Source organism: Poeciliopsis prolifica, unplaced genomic scaffold (assembly GCF_027474105.1).
Source record: "Poeciliopsis prolifica strain line A6 unplaced genomic scaffold, Auburn_PproV2 SCAFFOLD034, whole genome shotgun sequence".
NCBI classification, from domain to species: domain Eukaryota; kingdom Metazoa; phylum Chordata; class Actinopteri; order Cyprinodontiformes; family Poeciliidae; genus Poeciliopsis; species Poeciliopsis prolifica.
This window is the reverse complement of record NW_026562409.1, coordinates 3,859,370-3,885,766: the sequence shown is the minus strand read 5'-3', so window position 1 is coordinate 3,885,766 and position 26,397 is coordinate 3,859,370. Positions and strand designations below refer to the sequence as shown.

General features: G+C 39.6%; 1 protein-coding gene across 2 annotated transcripts; it reads left to right on the top strand.

The window, feature by feature from the left end:
* Positions 1 to 339: 339 nt before the first annotated feature.
* setd1a (SET domain containing 1A, histone lysine methyltransferase) lies at positions 340 to 26,123 on the top strand. 2 transcript variants are annotated; one of them, XM_055052004.1, is made up of 21 exons: positions 340 to 355; positions 1,991 to 2,135; positions 2,220 to 2,318; positions 3,353 to 3,623; positions 4,655 to 4,785; positions 4,927 to 5,180; positions 6,176 to 7,799; positions 8,704 to 9,705; positions 10,500 to 10,667; positions 10,908 to 10,992; positions 11,077 to 11,213; positions 12,281 to 12,317; positions 12,400 to 12,592; positions 13,480 to 13,523; positions 13,837 to 15,071; positions 16,557 to 16,911; positions 17,545 to 17,726; positions 22,756 to 22,866; positions 23,379 to 23,498; positions 24,228 to 24,365; positions 25,067 to 26,123. In XM_055052004.1, exons 2-21 carry the CDS (start codon positions 1,998 to 2,000, stop codon positions 25,238 to 25,240), a joined length of 6,498 nt encoding a protein of 2,165 aa, XP_054907979.1. In that variant the 5' UTR covers positions 340 to 355; positions 1,991 to 1,997; the 3' UTR covers positions 25,241 to 26,123. The 2 variants fall into 2 exon arrangements, with proteins under 2 accessions (XP_054907979.1, XP_054907978.1); XM_055052003.1 differs by lacking the exon at positions 340 to 355 and adding an exon at positions 523 to 632.
* Positions 26,124 to 26,397: the final 274 nt, after the last annotated feature.

Sequence of the window (26,397 nt, the reverse complement as noted above, 5' to 3'; positions counted from 1 at the left end):
AATCCACTATTATTTGTTTAAAAAATCGAGAAAGAAAAACATTTTGATGAATTTTACTTCACTCATACTTATTGAGTTGTTTCACCACTTCGCCTGTAGGGGGCGAATTTGCCACCATTCAAACTGGAAATGATACTAGCAGATTCAAGCATAATTTTACACTACAAATATTCAACCGATGATAGAGTAAGTTAATTTTAAAAATCTTTGTTATTTTATTTAATTCAAAGTGATGTTGTAAATTTCAATATTCTGTCTCTGTGTTGTTTGTTTTGTGTCTGTGTAGAGGAAAGTGCGGGTGAGCAACTGAAGACTGCATTATCATGCATTGATGGGGAGCAGGCGAGGCGTTCAGGTTGGTTACGCGATGGCCGCTCTCTCAACAATATCTGGATTTTGAAATAGAAAACAATGGCTTTGGGGCTCGTAGATGGTCGTTGGTCTATCGACTAATTTCCGGAATGGTAGCGGTATTGTTTTAGTTCGTTAGATGTGCTTTAACGCCGGGTCGTAGGTGTCATATATCTGTTTGTGACCCAGTGTTTTTCTTCTTGGTCTCGCGGGCCTGGCTGCAGCTGCCTACACTGTAGCGGCGGCGAATTGCTACTTTCGGATGAGCGGGTCTCCAAGAGGTGGGGGGGCTGAATTTTAGTTAAATTATGGAAAGGCAGCCTGAAGAAGTTTCGATAAGATATGCATATAACGATTGCAACTTATAAAAACCAATATGTGTATGTGGAGGTCTTCAAGTTCAAAGTTTAAACTGTTAACTTGATGTTGCTAAGTTAGCATTAGCCATCAGTAGCATCAGTTTGCCCTAGCTAAAGCGAGAAGACAACTAATTTTTACTTTGGTTTACGTTGTCGGACTGATCGGCAACGTGCAGGTTCGGTTTTTAAGGAACGTTTCTGAAACGCGGACAGATGAGTTGAACATTAATTCTGTTTTGACGCTTGCTGAAACAATTATTTGCATTTTGTGGATCTGCTTTAGCCTCTGCTAACAGCAAGCTGCTAGCTAAAGTATCTGATCAGTGACGTAGCGCTGATCATTGTTTTGACAGCAGCTTAACCGAAGCCGACAACAAGCTGATGATGATGCTAAACATTTTATATACTTTAAATGTGATCTCAGAATAAACTAATATGACCCAGAAGTCAGTGAAGTTGATCTCTGGCTAATTGCTGTGACGCAGCTTATCGTTCCTTTGCAGGCAAGAGTTATGTATCTCTAATTACTGAATCTTCACATCAGTCTTGTTTCAGTTCGCATCTAATTTGTTAAGGTTGTGATGGTGCATTTAGGTTTTTTGGACCGACTTGAAAAATTTGAAACCACAAATTGATTGTCTTATTTTCCAGGACAACATTCCTTACTTAATTCCAAAAAAAACATTAACAGTCTAAATTAATATGTAACCAATCTGTTGCAGCTTTGCCTGACGTTTACACATACAATGTTTTTTGTTTTTGCTCTAAATAGGAGCAATTAACCTCCTGCTGCCCTCATGCACTTAGATTCTGTGAGGAAAATAGCCCCAAACCACAGAATTTGATTTTAATTGGTTCAAAGTCTGGATAAATGTAGAAAAAATAGAAAATGGAGACCTATATGTATTTCCAGGCTGAATTTTTTGTCTAATTTAACAGTTTGTAACATTTTTTAATTTTTTAAGCTTACCCATTTTCAAAACATCCTTTGTAACTTTTTATTCAACCTGATTTAGTGCCTGATTTAAAAAAAAAACTGGTTGAAATCTGACAGAAATTAGAAAACTTGAGTCAGAAAAAATATACATTTTTGTGTTTGAAGCAAACTTACAAAAAACATTGACCTCTTTGTAAGAATCCACTGTGCACAGGAAATGAAAAAATCTTTAAACTATCACTTAAAAAAATCATTTGATTTTTGTAGAATCCGAGTCACTTATATATTTTTTTTTATTCCAGCAGATCCTCTTTTAAATGAATGTTTTTCTTCTTGTCCTCAGTTATAGGATGGATCCAGACAGTGGGACCGAAACACAGAAAGCAGTCAGCTTGCAGTGGAAAAGCTACAAACTCGTCCAGGACCCGGCCATTCGGCGGGTCACGCAGAAGGTTTACAGATATGACGGAGTGCATTTCAGTGTTCCAGTAAGTCTAACGGGACTTTTTTTGCTTTAAAATCCAGATCAGTTCTAAGGTTTAGTTCTTATTTGCTGTGTTATTTTTGTCTAGGACTCCGGGTTTCCCCCTGTGGGAGAACTCCGGGATCCTAGACCCCGGAGATTATGGTCGAGGTATACAGAAATATCCTTACCAGTGCCAAAGTTCAAGGTGGGCTCCACTTCTCACACTTTGTTTTATTGATCTGTTAGACATTCATCTGAAAAAAACAAAATGTAATTACTGTAGTTTTGAGCTGGAACACTTCATTCAAATTTAATTTTACTCCAATATATGATATTTTGTTTTAAAAGGCGAGGAAAAATTACAAGGAAAAATTAAAAGATTGAATTAATTGGGAAGTAAATGCATAAATGAATATTGATGGTTGGTGCTTAAAAAAGGCAGCGAAAGAATGTCAGCCATCATCCTTTTCCCCCAGAGAAGTTTCCAAATTCAAGGCAAGTTAAACGATTGTGTTATGAATATAATTACTGCAGCATCGGAAACCTCTTCAGCCTTTCAGAAATAATAAGATGTGGTTCCAAAGTCTGTCACAATAAGCAATAAATTAATTTATAATATTGTAAATTAAAAGCAGTGCAATCATTTTTATTTGGAAAAGAGATGCTCTTCTTTAATCTTGTTGAAAAGCTGCAAACATTCGACACACAGCACAAAGTAAGTAATTTGTACTACCTGCCACTTTTGCCTGTTTTTGTGGTTTAAACTGAATAATTATTATTTTTTATATGCAATTTGGTTTTTAGCAAATTAACTTAAAACAACAATACTAATATTTACAATATTACAATACAAATCATTTCTTTGACAGTTGATCATCAGAGGTTTATTGGTACTAAACTTCATTTTAAGAACATGTTTTATTATTTCACTGTCAGTGCTGTTGTGTCATGTTGTGGTTATTCGTTGATTGGCCATGAACTCAGGATGACTTTATGTAAATGACTAGTTTTAAACCGCAGCCGTTGTGTGAAATCTGTCACCCTCAAAGGTCATTTGGCCAAAATTGTGTTCACTCATTACTCGCACATTATCTTTCCAAACCAGACGTCTTCCTGCACTTCAGCTGTTCCTTGTTTATAATTTCCACAGATCAGACACTCCACTTTCCTGGAATAGCAGAGCTTTTTTTTGTTGTTGTTTTTTTTTTTGTTCCTAACCTTTTGGTTTTTTTGCCACAGCTCGATGAGTTCTACGTTGGTCCCATACCCCTCAAAGAGGTGACCTTTGCCAGGCTCAATGACAATATCAAGGAGCCTTTCCTGGCAGAAATGTGCGCCAAGTTTGGTGAAGTGGAAGAGATGGAGATCCTGTTTCATCCCAAGACCAGGAAGCACTTGGGTCTGGCCAGGGTGTTGTTCACCAACACAAGAGGAGCCAAGGACACAGTCAAGCATTTGCACAACACCTCTGTCATGGGAAACATCATTCATGCTCAGCTAGATATTAAAGGTACATTTTATTGTGGTTGCTATTGAAGCAACCACCTTTTTCTCCCTGCTTGAGGAGAAAAAGTTGGTCGCTAATGATGACTAACATTGTTTTTTGCTGTTAAATCTTTAACGTAGGCCTGAAAGTAAAAGGGACGCAGCGCTTTAATACTAATTGTCAACATTATGACAGCTAAATTAGAAGGGCAGGAAAAAGTTTCAATAAAGAAATAGCGAGGGAGAGGGAAGTAGGTCAGCTGTGCTAGCTTGACTATGACAACCGTAACATGTAGATGCGGAATTTGGTGTGTTTCAGTTCAGTTAAAAAATAAAAAAGGCAATCTAAACACCAACCCTCTGACAAATCGTCTGTATAGCAAGAGTTTAAATTAGCTAATGAACCTCCACAGTGTTAGCTTAGCTAACAGCAGCTGTAGCTAATCAACCACAGCGATCACTTATTAATAGTCACAAAATAAACATCAAACCTGAAAACATAAAACTGTAACAGACTAAATCTTCTGTTCTTTGTGGAAAATGTTTGAATGTCTTGTGTTAAACCCTGAGGCAACGAGTCCGCGTAGCAGACAAAGAGAGCAAGAAAAAAAGTGGTTTTGAATTGTTCTTCACTGGTTTTTTTGCATTATTTTTCCTTTTTCTGTGGCGCACTGCACTAAATGACGAACACACACATCTCCAGCTTTCATTCAGTTAATTTTTGCACTGCAGGTATGGACAGCATGCAAGAGAACCTTCTGTTTTGGGAAACACAAATGACTTGACTGTTTTTTTTGTTTTTAAATAAGCTGTGCTGATCATGAAGACTGATCTGTTTCTCCTGAAGAGCAGGAAAAAAAGAAAAACAAATTTAAGTCTTAATAATGTTGTTTCTACAGCGCTGTTGACAGTTGCCTATCAAGATGGTGCATTTCAGGGTGACTTAATTCTGGTCTTGTTTTGTGGGAACTATCTATTAATATAAGTTACTGTAAATAATCAAACATGGATCATATATTTAGCGAGGTGTTTGTTTTTCTGATTGTTTTTCTGCAGGTCAGCAGCGGCAGAAGTACTACGACCTCATAGTAAACGGGTCCTACACTCCTCAGACGGTGCCACTCGGAGGGAAAGCTTTGACGGATAGCGTTCAGTCTCAGACGCCGGCGCAGCCGCAGCCGGAAACGGTACGACTTTTCAGTCAGTAGATGATCAGTTAGTGAGTCAGGAAAAATTTTATTTTATTGTTAAAGTTACTCAAATAAATGTAATTGAGAAATTTACCAAGTTATTACATAACTGATTATTGTTGTTTTTTGTCATTGCAGTCGGAAATTCGGCGGAGGTTTTCCAGTGAGCTTGCGGTTTTGGCCGCAGGAGTCCAAGCCCTGACCTCGGGAAGCATGACGCCGGGTTCTGCTGATACCGGGTTCGGCGATCAGCGTATCGACACGCCGCCTTCGTCGTTGCCCGGTCCATACACGCCGAGCTCCTCTGCTTCGTCTCAGGGGGGCGGAGGAACACCTTACAGCTCCAGATCTGGGACTCCTTTCTCACAAGACTCAGGCTACTCCGGCAGCAGGTAGAGTTCATCGAGCTGCAGCAGACAGTTAGTTTAGAAATCAGGTATTTCATAGATTATCCTGACGATTAATTAGATTTTTATAGAAGTGTTTTATTATACAAATGTACAAATATATGAACAAATACAAATAATTAGTTTTTAAATAAGAAAATAGACGCTGTCTTACCTAAAATGTAAAAAAAAAAAAAGTATTCCTTCAGTGTACACTTGATCATTTGTAGCAAAGGATGTTATAACAATTGATTAATCGCGATTAGTCCAAGTAATCGTTTCAACCTGAATGTTTTTTTTTTTTGGGCGGCATTTTTTTGTTTAATTAAGGCTTTGATTATGTTGTTTCTTCAGCAAATTGAATTTTTTGGGTAACTGTGCTAATGATTAATCAACTACTAAATTAGTTAATAATTGATTCATTGTGATTAATAGTTTCAGCCCTAATATATATATTTTGTATAGTTTTGGCGTAACTACTGTTCTAAGTGTGTTGTTCTTTCAAAAAATGACCTTTTTTGATTCTCCGGTTAACAATCGATTACTAATTTAGTTGATAGTTATTTCAATAATCAATTCATCACAATTATTCAGCCCTGATACTTTTGTGTTTCTGGCTTAATTACTGTTCTGAGTTTGTTGTTCTTTCAGTAAATTGCCTTTTTTGAATCTGCACACTCTATTTAGCGATTAATTGATTGCTAAATTAGTTGACGATTATTTCAGTAACTGATTAATCTCAATTAAGTTAATTTATCAATTCAGCTTTCTTTTTTTCTTTTTTTTTTTTTTTTACAGTTTTTGTTTAATTAATGTTCTGGGTGTGTTTGTTCTTTCAGCAAATTGACTTCTTTGAGTCTGTTTACTCCCGTTAATGATTAATCAACTACTAAATTAGTTGACGATTATTTCATTAATCGATTAATCGTTTTAGCTCTAATTGTTCAGATTTAGTAAGTAAGAGCTCTTCTGATTGTAATCCAGTAAATTCTCTGTTTCAGGCATCCGAACTACAACGCAGGCTCTCTGAGCAGCGGCTATCCTCCTCAGGACATGTTACCGTCTTCATCTTCATCGTCTGCAGTCTCGTCTTCTGTCGGGGGTTTTAAAGTGTCTCGTTACCCCGATGAACAGGATCCATCACTGTACCACAGAGGTCGCCCTTCGTACCCCCCGACTGCAGTGTACCGTCCCAATGAGCCGCCAGGCTATCCGCCATACCCCAACCTCGGTGGTCCCGGCTCACACATGGCGCATCACTGCTCAATGCCTCCACCGCCGATTTGCAACCAGTACGACCAGCCTCCACTGCCGGACAGGGAGCGGGAGCGCGAATCAGCGGGGAGATACGCGCCCGCCGGGGTCGGTTCTAGAAGGTCGTCCTACCATCACCAGCAAGACTCAAACTCCTCCTCGAAGTACCATTCCCACCACTCCCACCACCATTCGGACCGCCGGGACGACCGGGGTTACCGGCGAGACAGCGTTGGCTCCCGCTCTGGCGACCACAGCCACCAGCGGCACCGCAACCACCACCACTCTCACAACCACCACGGCAGTCGCAGAAGAAGCAGTCACGACCGGGACCGCGACCGAGACGCAGACTACGCCAACAGCTCCGACCCCAGATACAACTCCAACTCCTACCGATCGTCGTCCAACAGCATGTCGCCGCCGCCGTCGTCTTATTCGGCGTACGCCTCCTCCAAAGATCCCGCCCCGAACCCGCCACAGGATGGTTCCTCCCGTTCGGCGGGTTCAACCCTGGCAGAGAAAGCTGGTTCTGAAAAGGACCATCACGGCGCTTTGCCTCCGCCACCGCCTCCTCCGCCGCCGCCGCTCCCACCGGCCTCCGTTATTGCAGCAGCCGTCGCTGAGACGCTGGGAACGCTGGACTTTAACCAGGACAGTCCGGCTCGCGAAGACCAGTGGACTAAACCCAAACGCCGTCCCACCACACCACCCGCCCCGCCCAAAACGCCACCACCTTCCTCCCCATCCCAACCTACTACTGCCAAATCTTCCTCCAACTCTCCCTCCTCCGCCTCCCTTCCTCACCACCTTTCCTCTTCCTCCAGCTCCCCTCCGCCTCCTCATCGCGACTCCTCTCCAGAGCCGGACTCCACAAACGAAAGTTTGCCGTTTGTCTACCACAGCAGCAGCCTGGACTCTCGAATCGAGATGCTCCTGAAGGAACAAAAGGCCAAGTTTTCCTTCCTCGCGTCTGATGAGGAAGACGAGGAGGACAGGAAAGAGGAGAAGCAGAGGAGCAGAGGTAGAGAGGGAGCGGAACGAAGAGCTGACGCTGTGAAGGAGCAGGAGCACAGGGGGGACAACGGGGAGAAGGACCACAGGAAGAAGGCGGAAAGAGACAGAGAAGGACACAGAGGGAGAAAACGGGGGAAAGGAGAAGGGAGGAAGAGTCCGACTGTCCTCGCTGCGGGGACACAACCCTCCGAAAATTATTCCCCCCACATCGTCCCGCCAGAGGATCCTCCGCCCCCCGTTAGCGTCGACGCTACTGAAGTTCTGCAGCAAGACGATCCTCAGGCTGGTTCTGCTGATCCGGGGGTCCGGACCGGAGCGCACACACCGCCGCCGCCGCCGTTTAACGGGCAGAGCCAGGTACGTTACGAAGCTAAACATCATCATCCTCACTTACAACACAGGTGTCCAAACCTTTTACCTCCTGGGCCGAAACTGGCAAGTTGAAAGCAACTGAGGGCCACAAGAGAGAAATGTTTTTAAAAACTGTAGAAAGAAAAATTAAGTTATATTTTTATCTGCACATCTAATACAACACAATAGTTTAATAAAATAAAAGAAGTGTGATTTCCACAGAAAAGCAAGATGTAGGTGATTGTAGATTGAGACTGTTTGCCATATTTAGTAAAACAAAATAAAAAATACAAACAGTATCTTAAATGATGATGATTTTTTATTATCTGAATATTTTGTGCATATTCTTTGCAGGTCACCCATTCTTCAAAAACTTTTCTAAAAAGTGCAACAAAGTCTGCTCTCGAGTAAAAGTTGCTGAATGTTTCAAATTCAATTAAAAAATACTTCATTAATCTCGAAGGAAAAATAAAAAGTTAAATAATTTTTAGTTCTGCTTCATAAAATATAATTAAATTAGTACTTTGTGTTGTAAATTGCACATTTAGAAGACTTTCTCTGTGGACATTTCTCTCAAAGATTTGATTTACTGCATCAGAATCCAACTTTGAGCTGCCATTTTTGTCCTGCACAAAATCACATCGAGTGCCGCAAACGGCCACCGGGCCACATTTTGGACACCCTTGACTTACACTGAGGTTATTCCACCATTCGGGGTGAACCTCTCTCTGGAGCAGTTGAGATCACTGATTGAGTTTTAGACATCAATACTTACGCCTTTGCTGAGGTAAAGGCGTAAGTATCGACCAATCTCCCAAAATTAAGGAATTATTTATTTACTTTTTCTTTGTTTTCTGTTTAAGTGGAAGAGTTGGTGGTTCCTTGAACTATAGCCTCTGTGTTTTGTCAGGCATCTCCTCATTCTTCTGGCGAAGACATGGAGATCTCAGACGACGACTCTGAGGAAACGACCACCATAACGACCGTCACGACTCACCAGCCGACAGTCGCCTCAGGATCAACACCGTCGTCCTCACAAGCCGCCGCCGCCGGACTCTCACAGCCGGCAGACCCCTCATCCTCTCCGCCACCCATCTCTGATTCCTCACAGCACTTTGGGACGTCCATGCACCCGCCGATTCCTTCCTACCCGCCCCATTTACCGCCCCCTCCTCCGCCCGGCTACTCCCTTCAGCCGCCGCCTCCGCCTGGGATTCCACCTCTTCCTCACATGGAGCTACACCCCGAGTATCCTCCCCCGATGTCCCACCACATGTACGATTACGCCACCTCCATGGAGCTGATGAACCAGTACAGCGGTGGAGCCCCGATGTCGTTCCAAATGCAAACCCACATGCTAAGCCGCCTGCATCAGATGCGTTTGTCGTCGTCCAATGGCACGCCAGGGCCGAGTGAGGCTGCGACCGGAGACTATGCATCGTATCATCTTCACTCTATGCCGCCGCCTCACACGCACCACCCCTACATGGACCAAGAGGGCAATGGGGCCGGGGCTCACTACGACCAGGACCACAGATACATGCCACCCCATATGTCATACCCCTACCACGAACCCCACAGCACTCAGATACCACCGCCTCCACACCACAGCATCCCGCCTCCGCACTCTGGGTGGCCGCCGCACGTCTTACCGCCTCACTTCCAATCCTACATGCCGCCGCCCGGCTATGGCACCATGCTGACCGGGGAGGGGGACGAGTACAGCGCCTCTGGGGAGGCAATGCCAATGATGGCGGAGAATCCACACGAAGCGACGGTTCAGATGGTGCTGGCCTCGTTGATCCAGGAGATGAAGAACATTGTGCAAAGGGACCTGAACCGCAAAATGGTGGAGAATGTCGCCTTCGCCACTTTTGATGAATGGTGGGACAGGAAGGAGACCAAGGCCAAGGTAAACAATCAATTAATCAATCAATCAACTTTATTTCTGTAGTACATTTCAGCAACAAGGCAGTTCAAAGTGCTTTACATCATAAAAGCATCATTTTGACATGTGTTTGGATACCGGAGAGCAAAAAGACGATGCTTTTCCACGCCGTCCAAAGCTGCGGTGGAATAATTAGCTAAATGTTAAAATTCAAGTTATCAAAAGTTTAGGGCTGCAACCAACAATTATTTTTGTGATCGATTATTCTGACAATCGATTAATCAGATAAAAATGTACACATTCTGCAAATTTTTCAATACACCAGTTTATTTATACAATATTAGAAATACATTAATATATGAAGTTACAAATCAATTATTTTTAAAAATAATAAAATTCCCAAGTAGGTAAATGAAATTAAGGCTGCAATTAACAGTTATCTGAGTAATCAGTCATTCTATAGATTGTTCCGACAATTAATTGGATAAAAATATCGTCACTTTATACATTGTTTTTCTCGGAAACCTTTTTATGCGATGTTAAAAAAGCATTAAATATACATAGATATACTGTAATCCCTATTAAAAATAAGAAAATAAAGATTTTATTGCCTAAAATGCATCTTAGGCAAGATAAAGTCTTAGTTGTCACTAAACAATTAATGAAGTAGTTCAGTGAACAACTTCATTAGTTGTAGCAAAATATGCGTCTGCACCTAAAAATCCTTCTAACAGCAACATGTGAAAAGCTTGATTGACAAGCAGTTGTGCCTAACTGAAGCCATTTGTGATTTTAAATTGTAAATGTTTTGTTTTCAGCCTTTCCAGACGATGGTTAGAGGAGTCTCTGCCTTACGCGACGATGAAAAGAAAGAGGAAAAGGTCAACCGTCCTCGAGAGCCTCTGATGTCTCTTGTGGATTGGGCAAAAAGTGGAGGCTTGGAGGGGTTTTCTCTTCGTGGAGCGCTGCGATTACCTTCATTCAAGGTAAAAATATCATCATTCTTTCAATTTGAAATGGTCCACATCTGTTGCTTGAAGATTTTTGCCAGTTTTAAATGTTATTTCTTAGAAAAGACCAAGCTGTTTCTTAATTTTAGATATTCTCATTTAACGTTTCGTGCTCCCAGATTGTGTGCTATTACATGTAAAGCTTAGCTGGAACTATAACATTCATTGACCTTTGTTTTTGCGATTAACAAAACACGCTGATGTTCAATGGTGCAGGTGAAAAGGAAAGAACCTCAGGAGTTTAAAGAGGGAGACTTAAAGAGGCCTCGGCCTTCAACTCCACCAGATGAAGATGATGAAGGTTTGTTGATGTTGCCGCTTTAGAAAGAGGTGTATAAATTAATCAATAGAAATGAAATAACTGAAATTGATGTCTGGTTCTCAGCTGGGAGAATGCCAGAGGCAGACAGGCATGCAGCTGATCGGGACAACAAGAGGAGGAAAAAGAAGCCAAGAAGTCGTAAACCCTGGGAGCTTGACAGCGAAGGAGAGGAAACATCCGACGGCTCATCGAGCGAGAAGGTCTGAGACGCTTTTATCACTTCTGAAACATATTTCAAACTAGACTGGTGTATTTTGAGCTGAAGAAAATAACTGAATGTAAATATTCAGATAGGACTGAAACGATTAATCGATTTTTCAAGTAACTGTCAACAAATTCAGTAAACAATTATTTATTAGATGGACTCAAAAAATGCCATTTTCTGAGACAATAACACACTGATCAATAACTAAGATAAAATATATTAGGTGAAAGAAATATTTTATGACTGAAATGATTAATCTGATTTAATCGATTATTGAAATAACTGTGAACTAATGATTGTTATCAACTGACTGTTAACTGGAGTATATAAACTCAACAAAGGTTATTTGCTGAGAGAACATAATTCAGAGTTGTAATTAAGAAAAAAACTTACGAAATCTTTTCGGGCTCAAATGATTCATTGCGATAAATCAATAATTGAAGTAATTGTCAACTAATTTAGTTCTTTATTAATTGTTAACTGGATTATACAGACTCAACCACAGTCAGTGGAGTAATTAAGCCAAAAACGTTCAAAAAATTTATTCATTTTGCATTTAAGATTAAAATAAATCCCACCCAGAACTCGTCAAGCAATTATTAACCAGTTAATTAAAGAAAATATTCAGCAGATCGACTCTACTCTGTGTTGACAATAAATCGAGCAGAAAGTTTTTAGCTTTTAACATGTTGATATAAAAATTATTGGTTTTATTTTCTGCAAATAAAGCAAATATCTGCAGCTAAATTTGTAGCCTTAGCTACAAATAATCAAGAATTTACTGAAAGATTGATTTGTTACTCCATTTTAGACAATAAAATGTTTCTTTTCTTATTTAAAGAAGAACAAATCTTTTTGCATCCTTTTAATATTTGTATAAAGGAGACTTCTAGTTAAAGGAAATGTGTATGAATGTGCCAATGTTTCTATCCGATTGATCGTCAGAACAATTGATTCCTAAAATAATCATTAATTGCAGCCCAACTTAATTGTTGTAGGAGTAATTCCTGATTTTCGCTAGATGGCAGCATTTCCCTTATAATGTTTTCCTTTTTTCCTCAGGAGGACGAAGAAGTGGAAAGTGGAAAGGAATCAGATGGTAAAACTCAGTGATTTTCTAAATGTTTATTTTTCTCCTTTCAATAAAGAAACCAGTTAACTGACTTTGTTTTCTCTTATAGATGACGGGCTCAGTAGTGACAGCGATGACGAGAGCCTGTCTTCGTCCTCTGGGGGTTCGTCCTCTTCGGCGTCCTCCTCTTCGTCCTCTTCTGAGGATGAGGAGGAGGAGGAAGGGGAGCTGGTGGAAAGTGCCGGTCCGGACTCCATGGACGAGTCGACAATGGACAGCATAACTGAGAAAGAAGATGACAGGCATGTTGTGTTTTTTTTAAAAAAAAAAAGATGCGTACATTTTATTTCTCACTGTCTGAAGTTAAAATCAGACAAAATTTATCCTGTTTCAGGTTAATTAGGATCAACATTAATCCCGTTTGCTAAATTCCAAAACAAGTAAATAAATATTCAAGTAAAACCACCATTTTGGTCCAAAATGTTCAAATCGATATTTTCCAGCTTGGGTCGTTATCTGACATAAACCTGTTGCAATAAATCAATTAATCGCCTGATCATTTAAAACTAGCTTGACGATTTCCATTTGCATTGTTCATCATTTTCTCTTCTCTCTGTTTCTACCATAAACTGGATGGTAAAAGTCATTTTATTTGTTGTTTGTATATTCAATTTATCTTTCAGTTCCAGTGTTAAATATTCTTTAGAAAAAAAGTTTATTTGTCTTGGAGAAAGTGTTCCTGCATTATTATGCCATTATTACCACTATATTACTTCAAAATAGTCTGAAAACAACAATATTATCATTTATTGCTTCTCTGACGATATATCGTCCAGTAAAAGTTCATTTTGCTACAGGCCTATTTCAGTTGTTTTATTTGATATATTTAGAATATCTTCAAATTCCAGGGTAAAATGTTCACTAGAAATCAAAGCTTATTCATCTTTAAGAGGCTGAACTTATGCTACTTGAAAATAGCCTCAAAATAACAATATTATCGCTTATCGCAATACGTTCTGCTCTTTATCATCCAGCAAAATGTGAAATAATCTGACAATTTATCTGCATAAATCAGGAAATTGTTTGACAATAAATTTAGATGCAGTGGGATATGAAATATAAATATGTTGGATATAATAGTTTTATCTTTATTTCCTGCTCAAATAATTTTTTCTTCTGTTTTTCTCAGGGATGTTGTTGCAGCTGCTATTCCGAAGGTTGACATCAAAAAAGGTCAGTCAGCATTTCTTATCTTGTTTCTATTAAGCCTCCAAAATCAGCAGCAGGTTAAAAATAAAAGCCGGAAATACCTTTGATTTCACTGAAAATGCTGAAAACAAAACCTGGAGGTCTGATGTGTGTTTGGATTATTTTTCCAAATGTCTGCCTCCCTTTAGAGGTGCAGTTGTGATTAAAGTCATAATTCTCAGATTAAAGTTGGAATTTTGATTTAAAAGTCAGAATAAACTTTCACTGTAAATCTGGTTCCCTCATTCAGCCTCTGAGTTATATTTGCATAATCTTCTCTAATCTGTCTCTCCTTTAGGTGTTTCTAAGGAAATCAAGGCCGATATGCCGGCGGCTCCTTCGTCTCCATTCGGCCCTCGCCCTTCGTCTCCAAACGCTTTCGTTCCTCCTCTGAAGAAACGCAGGAAGACTGTTTCCTTCTCCACAGACGAGAACGACAGCAAACCGTCGCTCCCGGTGCCAACACAACCGGGAAGCGAGGCTCCGCCCACCTCCGACAAGCCTCTGGACTCCCCCATCGCTCTCACACCGCCGCCTTCCTGTCGACCCGCTCACGGCATCCAGCTGCTTCCCTTCGCCTCGAAACCTGGCGAAGGCAACGCGCTCATCGTCCCACCGCCGAGCCGGAACCAGGACCCCGAGGAGTCCAAGAAGACCCTGGCTCCCTCCCCGAAATCCCCCGGCAAGCGGGTGGCGGGCAAAGACTCGCCCAGACCCGCCGCTCCGGTTATGGTGTGCCGCACTGTTCAGAACCTACCGCTGGACCACGCCTCGATGTGTCGCATGGCGTTCGAGGAAGCCCCCGAGGCGGCGCCGGGCAACAAGCGGTCCAGAGGCCGGACCCGGACGCCCAGCGTGTGCCACTCCGTCAGGGAGGACGAGGAGGACGAGGAGGACGGCGAGCAGCGGCTGAGGATCAGGGAGCAGGCCGGCGTCTCCAGCCTTCTGCAGCTGGCCGGCGCGGACCTGTCGGTGCTGGCGGACGTGGCGCTAAAAATGGACCCGGACGCCGGGGACTCGGAGGAGACGGAGACGTCGGACGAGGCTGAGGAGCAGAAGATGGAGGGCGACCCGTTCTCCCTGGAGTCGCTGGCTCTGGTGATGAGCCCCGGTGGCGTCGTCGTACTTCTGGAGCACAACTACTGCAAACCTCCGGCGCTCGCCACCGCGGCGTCCGGCACCAGAAAGCCCGCCGCCAAGCAGGACGTGTCCGTTTTGGTGCCGGCGGACCTCAACTCCATCTCTGGAGTCCTGGAGGCGCCGGAGGAGGTGATCGAAGAGGCGGTGCCGCCCAGAGGAGACAGAGGCGAATACTTCTCCCCGGTGGGAGATCTGGGCGACTCTGATGATAACAGACAGATGGCGCCGGTGTCTCCGTCACCAAAGAGGAAGAATTACGTCGGCAAAGGCTTGGAGGTCGACCAGGACAAGAGCGAGAAGAGGAAGAGGAAAGACAAGGAGAACCTGGAGCCGCATCGCACGAAAAAGCAGAAGGAGCCGCTCAGCAAGAAGCAAAGGAAGAGGAAGCTGGAGGTGAGTGGCTTCAACACCTTCTGGGATTTGAGTCAGAATTCCCAAACCAAAGTCAGAATTCCCAGATAAGTCAGAATTTTCAGAATGAAATAAAAATGTGGCATTAAAATTTCTGATGAAAGAGTCAGAATTCTGGGATTAAAGTCAAAATTTTTATTTGAAAAAAATGAAATAAAAATCTAGATTCTCAGAATCCTCAGATTAAAGTGAATCCAGAACTAAAGTCAGAAAAAGTCTCAGCAAAAAGCAGAAGAAGCAGTTTGGTACGAAGCAGAGGAAGCGGAAGCTGGAGGTGTGCGGTTTCCTCATCGGTGAAGCATCAATGACGTCGCCTTTGTTTTAAAACCCAGAGTCAGTTCACGTCACGGCAGCGCGTCTACTTCGTCATTTCTCGTTATGCAATGCAGGTTTTTCCACCGGAAGAGAACAGACTCACGGTTTTGTCCCCATAAGTTCTGGTACAATCGTTACGTTACTTTGTTATGGTAATAATAACGACTTGAACTCCAATTCTGGTCTTGAGAAATATCTGCAATACTCTTCTTTAGGAAACCAGCCACAGAAAAAAGTAGGACTTTTAGCCCTGAACTGTTCAGTTGTATGGAATCAACAAACTCAGGGCCTGTTTACATGACAATGATTCTGTTAACACATTTACATGAAGATGTTGTAATCACAGTCTTTGTTTATACAGAAACGATGCGCATCGAAAAGGTGCGATGCCCTTGCAACACCACAGTGCACGTGTTTTTAAAAAAACTTTCTACTTGAAAATACGTCGATTCGCGTTTCTCCATCAGTTAAAACACTTTTAACTTGGTTAACAGAAAAAGCAGGGGTTTTTTTCTGTTTTTCTACCATTTTTAAATCCAGATGTAACAACAAATGTGGTTTTTCAGTTCATTTATGCAATATTTGCAGTAAATTTCCACGAAGATATTTTATATCCAAACGAGTTTTATTTGACAGGCCTGAGACAAAACGGCTGGTTTAAGTTTTAATAACTGATCTAACACTTTTTCACCATTATTAAGGAATTATTTTCTTGAAATAAACTTTAATATTTAATTGTAAGTTAATTTGGTCTTATTTTAAGTGTAATTTAAGATATTTACACTCGAAACTAGACCAGAATTACTTGGTAAGATTTTGTATTTTTGCAGTGTAGTCTGCGTGTTTGTTACTACATGTACTTACTCTGCCAGTCACCGGAACCTTGTTATTCACACAAAGAGTTTCTACGTCCTTTACAAAATGACATCCAAAGCGATTTTGTTGTTTTTTTTCTCTTGCACATTTCCAAGAGTGTCTATGTTTACTTTGGTGCATAGACAGATAGATGCAATGGTGCATCTGTGCTTTGTTCTGCGCTTGCCTACCAAGATGGCGCTGATCCCTTATGGTTCCAACTTTGTATTCATTTATTCACCTTAAATATTAACAAAATGGTACGACGTTACACACAACGATCCTTTTTCGCTGCAGGAATCAGATCTTGAGGAGGATGTGGACGTGGAGGAGCTGGAGTCTGGAGAACTTTCCAGTTCGGACACAGAGAACGAAGTGGCTGAAGGAATGAGGAAGAGCGAGCGTCTCTTTCTGCAGGAGGCCGGGGTGACGTCGTCGCAGCGCTGGCCCAAACCGACGCCGGTGCCTGAGCCGCTACTTTTAAAGTTTGAAAACCGCAGCGAGTTTGAGCAAATGACCATCCTGTATGACATCTGGAACTCGGGTCTGGACGGGGAAGACTTGAGCTTCCTGAAGAAGACGTATGAGAAGCTGCTGCAGGACGACCACAGCTCCGACTGGCTCAACGACACCCACTGGGTCAACCACACTGATATCCTTTTCAACAGGCCTCTCTTTGAGTTAGAATTGGCTATTCAGTGGGAAAATTTCCACAGAAACACAAAAATTTCCACAGAAACAGCGCAGGGCCATTTTTAGCCCTCTTAGTAATATTATTCGACCCTCAACTGCAATACAAAAATGGCAAAAGCTTATTTTTTTGATGGCAAAAGCTTATTCGATTTGATGTTGATCCAGTTAAAGAATAAAATCTTAGTGAAGTTTTTTCTGCTTTTCTACGGAAGCCAAGAGTGGTCGTAATTACTTTCCATTTCTCTTTATAACGAGAGATTTATGTTATCACAGAACTACCTTTTCTAGAGTCGATTTCTTGTTTTACGCATTTATTTTTCCTCAATTATTTTCTTCAGTTAATTTAAAATTTTCTGCATTTATTTTTGTTGCTGGTTTTCTCAACCTAACGAGCTGATTTCTCGTTTTTCACATACATTTAGTTTTTTCCTTTCTATGAATTGAGACTTCTTTACAAACTTAGCTTAATATGAACAAACAAAAGAAATCTATCTTTTGCGTCTCAATTACTTTCAACTTTGCCAGTTTTGGCCAGGAGGTACCAATGATTAAATCGACCCGTCTCTTGTTGCCCTTGACCTCTGACCTGCACTAACCAATTTGCCGAACCCCCGGCGTAAAAAGAAGAGCGCGGACGGCCAGCTGCGGGAGCATGTGACGGGATGCGCCAGGAGCGAAGGCTACTACGCCATCAGCCGCAAGGAGAAGGACGTCTACCTGGACCTGGACCTGCCTGAGCAGGTCATACGGGAAGTGGAAAACGTCGACAGCTCGGTGAGTTTCTTAAATTTCCACTTAAGAACCAAATTTATATGGAGTGAAAAGTTTGGGTTTTTATTCTAAGACGATGCTTTTGAGCATTTTTCAGCTCTGTGGTTGGTTATTCTTATTTATATAACATTGAGTTTGGTGTCAAGTCGAACTGCAACTATCGATTATTCAGTCTATAAATCGGATAAAGAAATTGGATTTTTCCATTTCACCACTTGTACCTTTAATATGCACTTTTAGAAATTCATTAAAGATCCAAATAAACAATTAAATTCTTTTTTTTAAATGTGTAAAATGCTTTTCTGGTTGATTTAACATCAAAAAGCGCAGGGCTGATCTGCTGTCTGTTTGTTTTTGATCAAATTGTTTGGAACTGAACAGAAAAATATGCTTAATATCTTTTTTTTTCAGAATTTGAAGTTTAATTTGTTGTAGACACACATTTTATCTTAAATGCAAAACATATATGTTTTAATCAGTTTTGGCTTAATTCCTGCTCAATCTGTTGTTTTTACCGCGTTGCATGTTTTAGAGTCGATTATTTGGTTACTAAGTTAATTGACGATTATTTGAATAATTGATTAATTGTGATTAATCAGATTAATTTCTTCATCCCAGCGTAAACTGTAATTGCGAATGAGAAACTGTTTAAAAGTATTTTCATCTGATAAAAGTCTAAGTGTCTCGTCTGGATGTTATTTAATAGTTTTGTTGACGTAATTAGATTTAAAAATAGGCGTTTCCTTTAGTTTGCGTGTTAAATTAAATTAGGTTGGTGTGTTTTTTTCCAGGAAATAATTGGATGTGTCTGATTGTAAAAACATTTGGCCGACATGATTAAAAAGGTCTAACACTAGTTGAAAAGAAATATTTCCTTCTTCTTAAACTCAAATAATTTTCCTGCAAAAGCAAAGTCTGTACCAATGAGATTTATTTAAGTTTTTAAAAAGCACCTAACTGTAAAAACGTTTAGTTTTCTGGCTGGTTCTTTTAAGATAAGTGTCATAAAACACTTTTCAACAAGTCAAATTCTCTAAAAGCAAACAATAAATCTTGATTCCTAACCAGAAATTAATTTGAAATGAAGAGAAACGTATAATTTCAAGCTGAGACTCTTTCTGTTCTGTCAGATTCTTTAACATACCAATATTTTTTTAAAATTAAAGCCCTCTAATACAAAACCACAACATAAAAACATACTTTGAAATGTAAATTAATGGGAAGAGTTGCAGAATAGTTTTTGTTTAGACAAGCTTGACACTAAATTAGGCCAGAAAGAAATAAAAGAGTACGTATCTCCAGATCAGGATTGGATCCAAAAGACTGTCATTATTTGGCAATATTTCTTCGGTCATAAAACAAGAGCTGGCACGAACATCCAAAGTGAAAGCTGAGCTGGAAATTAGAGCAAGAACAGATTTGGCAAGAGGCATTAAAAGATTGATGGCCGTCTGAATTTGAAGGTGCAGATTTAATCAACTCAACTGTAAACATTCAAGATGCTTCAAAGTTGATTTAGTCCCAATTTGTTTTGTGTGCTGCAGGTTGAGGAAGTTTGATTGCTGTAAATAATAAAACATGGTGGCTAAACAATTCAACGCTAAAAAACATTTCTCTGTGGTTTGCATGGAATAGGTTGCATTTCTCCTGCAGAAACTCTGGGTTATATTTAGAAAAAACGATGAAATTATTTACAGGAACTATTCCAAGCTCTGACTACTTACTGCTCAAAGTGATTTAAATGTTCTGTTGCTTTCACAATAAAAACGGTTCTCAGACGCAGAAATATGTACAGCTTGACCCAAAATATTTATAGCAAAGACCGTAAATTGTGACTACCAGAAGCGGTGGAAAAGAAAATGACCCAAGTCTGTTAAATCTCTTTATTTGTTACCTTTTCTTGAACTACAACAAGAGAGGAAATGGATGTTTCCCTCAAAAACAACGAATCTTCTGAGGTTCAGCTGCAGAGGATTTCATCAGAAATGTATAAAAAAAAAGTTTCTTTTTGGAATCAATCTGCCACGTGAAGCTAAAACTACGTCACTTGAGTTTTGGGTAGAACTTATTTACAAACGTTTTTATTTCTATTTCATCTTATATGCAAAATATTCTGTACAGTTTTGGCTTAATTACAGCCCTGAGTCTTTCAGCAAATCATCATTTTTTTGAGTCTGAATGCTCCAATAAGTGAATAATTGATTATTGAATTAGTTTGCAATTATTTACACAATTGATTGATTACAATTAATTATATTAATTTCATCATATTAGTCACAATAATCTGATTAATCACAATTCATTGTTCCAGTTCTGCTTAACGCCTGTTGAAAAAGCGCTTTCACAATGCATCCTGTGTCACTTCTGACTTTGTTTCCACCTTCAAAACTTGCGATTTCTTCCTCTTTAGATCATATCGAAACAAAACAAAATATTTTAAGCTACTATTTCCCCTTCAACACCAACAGAGGATTATTGATTATGAAGCTAAAAATAAAACCAGGCGCTTCTCCCTGGTGCAGTAATTTTCTTGTTTTAAAAACTTTTCCAGTATTCTTTTACATTAGCGTGTTAATATTTCTGGTTATTCTCGTAAACAAGATTCAGTTTTTTGGAATTTTTTTGCATATTGGCCACATCCTTAAACCAAACCATAAACATTTCCCACAGAAGATCCTCTTTCAGTATAATTAAAGTGAACTTTGCTTGTAAACCATAATGAGAAACATGGCTTGTTTCTACATTGTTGCTTCCTGGTGTAAAACATAGATAAAAAAAAAAGTTAATTATTGAGCTAAAAAACAAAAATAATAAATGTACCGTTTGAAGCCAGCGTGCTGATCTGCTTATTCAGGTTGGATGTGGATGAAAATTTGTGGGTTTTTTTTGGTTACCTCTGAATTTTGAAAGTTGTTCCAGATAATGTGACGAAATGTTTTTCTAAACCTTTCTGATGAAGTTACACTTTTCGTTTGCAAAAAGAACATCTGAATGTAGACATCTGATGTTTTTATTGCAAGGAAAGCTCCTGGTTTAGTTTTTTATGTCATGATAAAAGTTCAAATCATCCTTAAATAATTGGATTCCCCAACATAAGACCATTTATAAATGGTTTTGATGATCTTTTTCTCCAATAAAAGCCTTTTCAGGTTTTTTCCGTTCATATTTTTAACTTTCATGTTGTCATTTTCCTGCATATCAAGCCAAACATGAACCACTTTTTCCTCTTCCATTTGAAGCACAATCATTGATTCAAGGCGGGACTTTTCCTGCTTTTTGTTGCAAACACAAAACTGAGGAAAAGATCCAGCATGTAAAATGTTTGGATCGGTTCTGTTATTCGTCATGTTTGTGTGGAAATCCTCTTCTAACTCCCACAATGACTCACTTTGGCCAGAGGAAAAACATTTCGTTCTGTTGGGAAAAACTATTATTCTTTATAGGCAATTAGGAAGCTGCACAGTGAAGTTATGTGACACTACAGTCTCTTTCATGTGCATTTAGAGTGTTTGTAAAGTTTTTCTTGTGACCACAATTACTCGGCAGTCTGCAGTCAACATTCAGGTTGTGTTTCCCTTTTTTGAAATTTCTCCTTTTTGTTGGTAATAAATGCACATGTGTTTACCGGCAGTCCCTCCTCTCTCTTTCCGTTCAGGTTACTGAAATGTAAAGCTGCAACAGCGTTGATGAAATGCAGGGAAAAAACCTCCATAAAGGGGTTTTCCCCTCATCTGCATGTTTAGATTCCTAGACATGCAGATGAGGGTCTGGTGGATAGTTTTTTTGTTTTTGTTTTGTTTTTTTAAATGCTCCAGACTTTTTGCTCTTAGATTTTATGTACAATGTCTCACCATGAAAGTTTCTCTGGTTATTTTACGAAATTCTACGATTTAATAGGTTAAATTTGTCGTTTGCTATACAGAATGACTTCAGAGCACAAACATAAATTTGCGCAGCAGGCAAATGTCAGAAAATCAGGTTTTTTTATCCAAATATCCAAACTATTTTGATTGATAAACGATTAATCGATTAGTCTGGCGATTAATCTGATAAAGAAATTAGCACAGATTCTGATTTAACCACTTAAACTTTTTAATAAAATAGTAGAAACACATTAAAAGATGCAAATAGCCAACCTATCTCTGGGTTTTTCACTGTGATATAAACGACACAATTCCATATTTTTCACCTGCAAAAAAATCCGATATGTTTCGCTTCCATACGTGGTACTAAACCAGACAACTGTTTTCAAGGAGTCGTGTCACATTTTATCTGGTTTTATATAATGATGTGCCATAATTGTGCACCAGAGATCGATTTTACTGGACCATAAGTTGTCCCAGAAATTGATTAGTGTCATTTTTTATATTAAACTAAATTGATTTATTACTGTTTTCAACTGTTCATGGGTAAGAAGAGGAATGGTAATCTGTCAAAAACATTTTCTTCTGTTTTTATCAACGTCATTGTGGTATAAAAACTAAATCAGACTTCACAACCTTTAGCTTAGTTTACGCTGTGGAAATGCAGAGGAACCTTTCCTCCATTGCTCGTTATTTCCTGTCTTCACTCAATCAATATGTGATTCCCCCAATCTCACTGGAATATTCAATAACGCCTTCGTTAATTTCAATACGACGTTTTCAAGGTTTGGAAAGTGCTTGATTTCTGTATAAAGTGCTTGATATTCTATCTGCACAATTTTGTAATAAAGTTTTGGTTAAATTTGTTCTCAGACCAGTCAAATATTTAAGGTTTGTATAAATTTTCAAATCCTGATTAACAGTGATAAATGATGATGTCATAAAACGATGAACTGAAACTGTCTTCTTTAGTCCATTAGTATTGTTTTTATCTCCAAAGTTTGAAAACTAGCCTTGAAAATGTTTGCGTTTGACTGCAGGTAATGTATGCAAACCCTGAATATTGCAAAAGCGAGTCAAGGTGCAGCTCTGGATCCAATCTCAAAGTGATGATGTTGTTCCTGAGGAATGCTCTGTCTGAAGGTTTTCTGTGTCTCGTTTCCCGGCAGGGAGCTAATCGGGTGCTATCAGAGCGGCGCTCAGAGCAGCGGCGCCTCCTCACTGTCATCGGAACCACAGCTGTCATGGACTCTGACCTACTTAAGCTCAACCAGCTCAAGGTACAGCCGACCTCCGGTCGGGTTGCAGCCGTGATGATGTTCCATGCACAACACGTTTGTCAACATGTAGCTTGTTGTTCCATATCGAGAGCAAAAGGCTTTCTTCCAACAGCAAAGCCGTTTCTGGTTTCTGGTGGTTTTAAATTTAACACACAGCCACTTTGAAACTATGTTAAAAACGTTTGGGTGGAGTTCTGCAAAAACACAAAATTTTACCGAGTATTTTTGGTCCAGTCCAAACGTCTGTACTTGAAATAAGACAAAACTAACTTAGAAGTTACTTTTTAGTCAAATATGGCAGCTTGTTTTCAGTAAATAATTTTATGTCACTGCTCTGAAACCTTAAATGTTTCTTTATTTTGAAGAATTAAAATTTAGGTTTTATTCTTTTAGGAGTTATTTTAGTTTATTGGTTCCATTTTCTGATTCTAAAATATAATAAATCACTTAATTTTGTCATGTTTAGAGAAAGGAAAAGCTCATTTATTTCCATTTAATTTTCCTCCTTACAGTTCAGAAAGAAGAAGCTGCGATTTGGGCGCAGCAGGATCCATGAATGGGGCCTGTTTGCCATGGAGCCCATCGCCGCCGACGAGATGGTCATCGAGTACGTGGGTCAGAACATCAGACAGGTAGCGCTTTATTTCATTTTGTTTTCATTTCTCAAATTCCAAAGCTGAGTTCTGACTGGTCAGCTGCTTTTATCGCTCCGTGCGAAAAGACAAGTGGTTTGTTGTTCACCTGCAGTCCAGAAACCAATTGGTGCATTCTTTTCTATTTGCACAAGGCTCCACTAATGCTTTTCAAAAAAGTACGGTTGCGTAATTGCGCAGTTGCAGGAAGGTGAAAGCAGCACCAGTCGTTACTCACGTCAGTAGAGATTTCTGTGACACTGGGAAGAAATAAAAACAAACAACGGGCCTGATTTTTATGGACATTTTCACACATTTTTCCTGTTGACTTTCTGGTTGAAAACAAGATTCTTAGTTCTTAAAAATAAAAGGAAAACAGTTTGTAACATCTTGTAAAACAAATGTTCTGTCAAACCACAGTGGTTTGTTTCTTGTGTGAAACAGAATAACAAGATGCTGGCCTCTGCTTTAATTAAGTTTTTCTTCCATCTACACCATAATTACATCCATTATGGGTCAATAAATGTGGCTAAAATGGAATCCAGGATAATTTAAATGGAAAAAGTGCATAAAGCTCATTCTGAAATGACGTTATATGTGCTATAAAATGTAACAAAGACTTTTTGTATCACCCATAGTCCCATTCTAACCTGCTCACCGTTAGAGAAGTGATAGTTGTTTTTGTGTTTTGGCATCAATTAAATCCCATTTTCCGACTCGTTGATGCAGATGGTGGCCGACAACCGGGAGAAGCGGTACGCTCAGCAGGGCATCGGGAGCAGCTACCTGTTCAGAGTGGACCACGACACAATAATAGACGCCACCAAGTGTGGCAACCTGGCGCGCTTCATCAACCACTGCTGCACTGTGAGTCTCCACCAAATCAATAAGTTTATTGCATTTCAGGCGACGCTGCAGCTCACAGAGCTTTACAAAATGTGATGTTTGTCACTGGCAGAGCAGGGGAGTAACTAGTTCAATTTACTCAATTACATTTGCTGGAGCAGCTTTTTTGAAAAACTGTTCTGTTAGGAGTATTTTTACCACTTTTTACTTTTACTTGAGTAACTATATTACTAAGTGTTTCTTCTCTAAATTTAGTAAATTTCTGGATTTTCTTCCCAGTGAATGAAAAACAAAAATATTTTTACCAAAAAGTCATCACACACAGACACACACCTGGTTTTTTGTTACTTAAACAAATTATTGCCATTTTGATCCTTAAAACACAAAAATTTTCACTTAAATTTATATTTTGGTGTAATTTTTAAATATTATGTGATTGAAAATCTGATCAGTTACCAAAAACTTTTTACTCCTGAGTAATTTCTTGGACGGCTACTTTTTACTTCTACTGAGCAAAATGTTTGGTTAGTAGTTTCACTACTGATGCCTTTATGATTCTTTTATCACCATGTGCTACAAATAAACTTGATTGACTGGTTGATTAAATATAATTTTACGTATGCGACATTAGCCCTGCATGTGACAAAAGTCTGAGTTTGTAACTATCTTTATGTGACTCTGAAGGTCCGACGTCTAAACGTTTTAAAATCTTCCTCCCTCAGCCAAACTGCTACGCTAAGGTCATCACCATAGAGTCTCAGAAGAAGATCGTGATCTACTCCAAGCAGCCGATCGCCGTCAACGAGGAGATCACCTACGACTACAAATTCCCCCTGGAGGAGAACAAAATCCCCTGCCTGTGTGGAACGGAGAACTGCCGCGGAACGCTCAACTAGTGAAAAAAGCACTTCTTGTTTTTTTTCTCCTCGCCAGCAGCCGACCTTTACCTTTTTTTTTCTTCTTCTTCTTTTTTGTCAGAGTTCAGAGCCCCAGAAAGTAGGAAACGGTGTCGCACACATTTGCACTTTTCACTTCAATTGGCGTTAACGCGCCTCCTGTTTGGGTTTCTCAACACCGGAGGTGTGGCAGTATTGAACAAGTCATAGAATCTTTTATTTTTCTATTTCCACGCCAGCGTCCGTTTGATAAGCAGTAACACACAGGTCATTTCTGTCTGTGTCAGATCAGTTTTTTATACATATCATGGGATTTTTCTTTTTTTTATATATATATATATATTTTTTTTTTTTTTCCCCCAGCATCCATATTCATCCCAACACAAACGCACAGGAATGCCAGAAAATTCAGGGTTTTTAAAAATCGCTTGTCGTGGGCGCACTTTTAAAATAATAATAATAATTAAAAAAACTTCTTTCAACTAAGTTTTCAGTCATGCAGGATTTCTGAGTGCGATAGTTGTTTTGTGATTTGGTTTCCATCTCTCTTTTGAAAACCTTTGCTGTAATTAATAGTATTTTGTTGCGTTTGCAGAAAGTTTCTTATGATGAAATGACTTTTCCCCTCAGTGTTCAGCTGTTGTCTCAGAGTCCCTCTTGGTTTTGATTTGCAGCAACCTTCTGCCGTCTGAAAGTGTTAATATTTTTCCTTTTCCAGCCGTTACCGACAGTCAGCACAACAGAACAGTTTTCTCTCTTCACTCTGATCTACCTGCTTTTAACTGCTCATTATTTGCTGCATTTCTTCTGTATGAAAGGTTTGCAGATTTTCACAAAGTTTGTAAAAAAATTGCTTGAATAAAGCAACTGGAAATTGCTTGGATGTTCCCCACAGGTTCTCCAAGAATAAAGGAGCAAAAAAAAAGCAAACAATCGTTTCTTTCGGGGTTCCTACACAATTTCTTTGACGACTTGTTGAAATGTTAGATTTTTCCAGTCATTTTCTGCTACATTTAAATCATTTTGCCTTCACTTTCAATTTTTTACACATCAGTGTTTAGATTTTTGAATGTTTGTACATTCAAAAATAACTAAAAATCACCATTTTAGTAGATTTTAGACATTAAGACACGTTTACAAATTTCTTTTTCCATATT